The 705-nt window shown below is 38.3% G+C and overlaps 1 protein-coding gene across 1 annotated transcript; it reads left to right on the forward strand.

The window, feature by feature from the left end:
* Window positions 1–98: 98 nt before the first annotated feature.
* LOC107735257 (E3 ubiquitin-protein ligase rnf213-alpha-like) lies at window positions 99–667 on the forward strand (the record flags this gene model as incomplete). The annotated part of the gene is made up of 3 exons (XM_016547002.1): window positions 99–252; window positions 347–482; window positions 591–667. Coding segments are annotated over 3 exons (367 nt in total), but the record flags the coding sequence as incomplete, so codon positions are not given.
* Window positions 668–705: the final 38 nt, after the last annotated feature.

Raw genomic sequence — 705 nt, forward strand, 5'->3', positions numbered from 1 at the left:
AACGCAATATATTTTAAGTATATTTTTGATACTGTTGTCACCCTGTTGAGTTATAGTAATAAGCTTCAGAATATAATTCTGTTTCTGATGCTCTATAGGGCTGGGAGAATGTTTTAGACACCAACGTGTTGGTTCGTAGCTGTGTTCAGAGTGCAGTTGGCATGCTAAGAGATCAGACAGAGGCAGGTACCCGCAGCACCAAGAGAGTAGAGATTCTTCTAATGCTCTTGGATGACAATGAGAGTCTACAAGGTGAGACTTATCACTCTTTCTGTTAGTTTTTTTTATAGTCTTGATTTGCCAACTTACATGTGGTCACTGAAATTTACATATTTATGTTCCGCAGCTGAATTTATCAAAGCTTTAAAGAAACGGCTTCATTCTCTATTGATGGCTCACGATCAAAACACAATCTCTGGCAAGAGTTGGGTCTCCAAGGAAGCACTAAATATTGATGCATTGCAAGAGGGTGGGACTTTTAGGTAAGTGTATGAGAGAAGCTGTAATGTGCATAAAGGTCTTGAATTGTATCTTTGTGAAACTATACACTATACTTAAAACGACTCTACTTGTTAATGTCTGTATTTTAGACATGCCCTTTGGAGACGAGTTCAAGCAGTAGTAACTCCATTTTTGGCACAACTTGTTTCAATTATTGATCGTGACTGCAATCTAGACCTCTTGCTGGATAACTCTGATGAATCC

This window comes from Sinocyclocheilus rhinocerous, unplaced genomic scaffold, assembly GCF_001515625.1.
Source record: "Sinocyclocheilus rhinocerous isolate Xijiao unplaced genomic scaffold, SAMN03320098_v1.1 C35921255, whole genome shotgun sequence".
NCBI classification, from domain to species: Eukaryota; Metazoa; Chordata; class Actinopteri; order Cypriniformes; family Cyprinidae; genus Sinocyclocheilus; species Sinocyclocheilus rhinocerous.